Source organism: Haplochromis burtoni, unplaced genomic scaffold, assembly GCF_018398535.1.
Source record: "Haplochromis burtoni strain Fernald_Lab_line unplaced genomic scaffold, NCSU_Asbu1 Contig_974, whole genome shotgun sequence".
NCBI classification, from domain to species: domain Eukaryota; kingdom Metazoa; phylum Chordata; class Actinopteri; order Cichliformes; family Cichlidae; genus Haplochromis; species Haplochromis burtoni.
In genome coordinates, this window is record NW_024583335.1 from 33228 (window position 1) to 34660 (window position 1433).

A 1433-nucleotide genomic window follows, 5' to 3' on the forward strand; every position below is an offset into this window, starting at 1 on the left:
ATCCACCTCAGTGATCCTGAGGTGGATTTTAAAAAAAATGACGCAAAGAAAGGAACACCAGGCCATGACAAGCATTTTAGAGTCAGGCCTCTAAATGATGAGATCCTCAGTGCCTGCCAGGCTCATTACTAAAAAGGAGGGAGTTGTCAGTAGATGAAAGGATGAAAGGTGGCAACCAAAGCAAAAACTGGGATGACACAATATATGAAAGACAAATCGACTAAATGGGGGATGAAAATGTTTATATTGGCTGAATCAAGAAGTGGCTGCACCATCAGCTTTACCATATACACTGGCAAGAATCAAACTTCAAGTGAGCATGGGCTGGCCTATGATGTGGTGATGAACCTCATTTGGCTTTTTTGTCTTGGCACTGGATACCATGTTTACATAGACAATTTTTATACCAGTCCCAGACTGTTCCTGGACCTGACAAGCATGAGGTTTGGTGCATGTGGTACCTACAGGGAAAACAGAAAAGGATGTCCCAAAGACAGGGCAAATGCTCTGAACAGAAAATGTCAGAGGATCTGAGATGGATCAGAGGGCCCACTTGTTTTTGTGAAGTGGATGGACACACGGGAGGTGTCCGTGTGCTCCACCATCCATCCCTGCATTTTCAGGGGAGACGGTGAAGAGAAAGGTGAAGGATGGACACTTAGCTATCAGAGAAATCTCCTGTCCCACACCAATCATGGCATATAATAAAAATATGGGCGGGATTGACCTGTCTGACCAGCTCACTCAGTATTATTTCACTCACAGAAAAACTGCCTGCTGGTACAGGACCATGTTGCTGCATTTTGTGGACATTGCGACAACAAATGCATTCACCTTGCATCATGAGATATGCAGCGCCAACCAGGTTCAGTCCATAGCGCACAAAGATTCTATAGTGTGCGTCAGCTTTGTGGGATGGACAAGACAGGTGTTCCCCACAGCAGGAGAGCTGAACACATTCCTGTTCAAACTGTCACCGACACAGATGCTGCCCAAAAAGCCACTAAAGGCAGACTCAAATGTAAGCGCTGTCTCCAGGAGGACAACAGGTGGAGTGACACACCCTGAAAGTGTCAAGCCTGTGGTGTGCCCCTGTGCCTTGTGGTGAACAGAAAATGTCAGAGAGTTGTTTGAAAAATTCTACATAGGTTTCTAAAATTTACTATTTATATTAAACATGATTTGTTAAACATGTTTGTGGTTTTTACCATAAAAAACGAGACAAATCAGTGCCTTTAGCCTCCCAGCTGGCAGCACTCACATTGTAGGAGCGGTGGTGCCTCTGCTTCCACTGCACCAGGACTATCTGAGCCACCACCAGCGTGGCGATGAGGATCAGCACCATCTCTGCGTGCATGGCCTCGTGTCCTCTGTGCTTCATGTGCAGGCGCTCGTGTTGCACCCTGTATAGATGAAGAAGAGGAGGAGGAGGA

At 46.3% G+C, this 1433-nt stretch overlaps 1 protein-coding gene across 1 annotated transcript in view; it reads right to left on the minus strand.

Moving 5' to 3' along the window:
* Positions 1-1403, minus strand: part of LOC102306417 (RING finger protein 175) — a gene marked incomplete at its 5' end in the record, with an annotated part of 9395 nt that extends 7992 nt beyond the window's left edge. Inside the window, 1 exon segment of the mRNA XM_014330876.2 lies at positions 1262-1403. Coding sequence (XP_014186362.1) covers positions 1262-1403 — 142 coding nt within the window.
* Between the last annotated feature and the right edge of the window lie 30 nt (positions 1404-1433).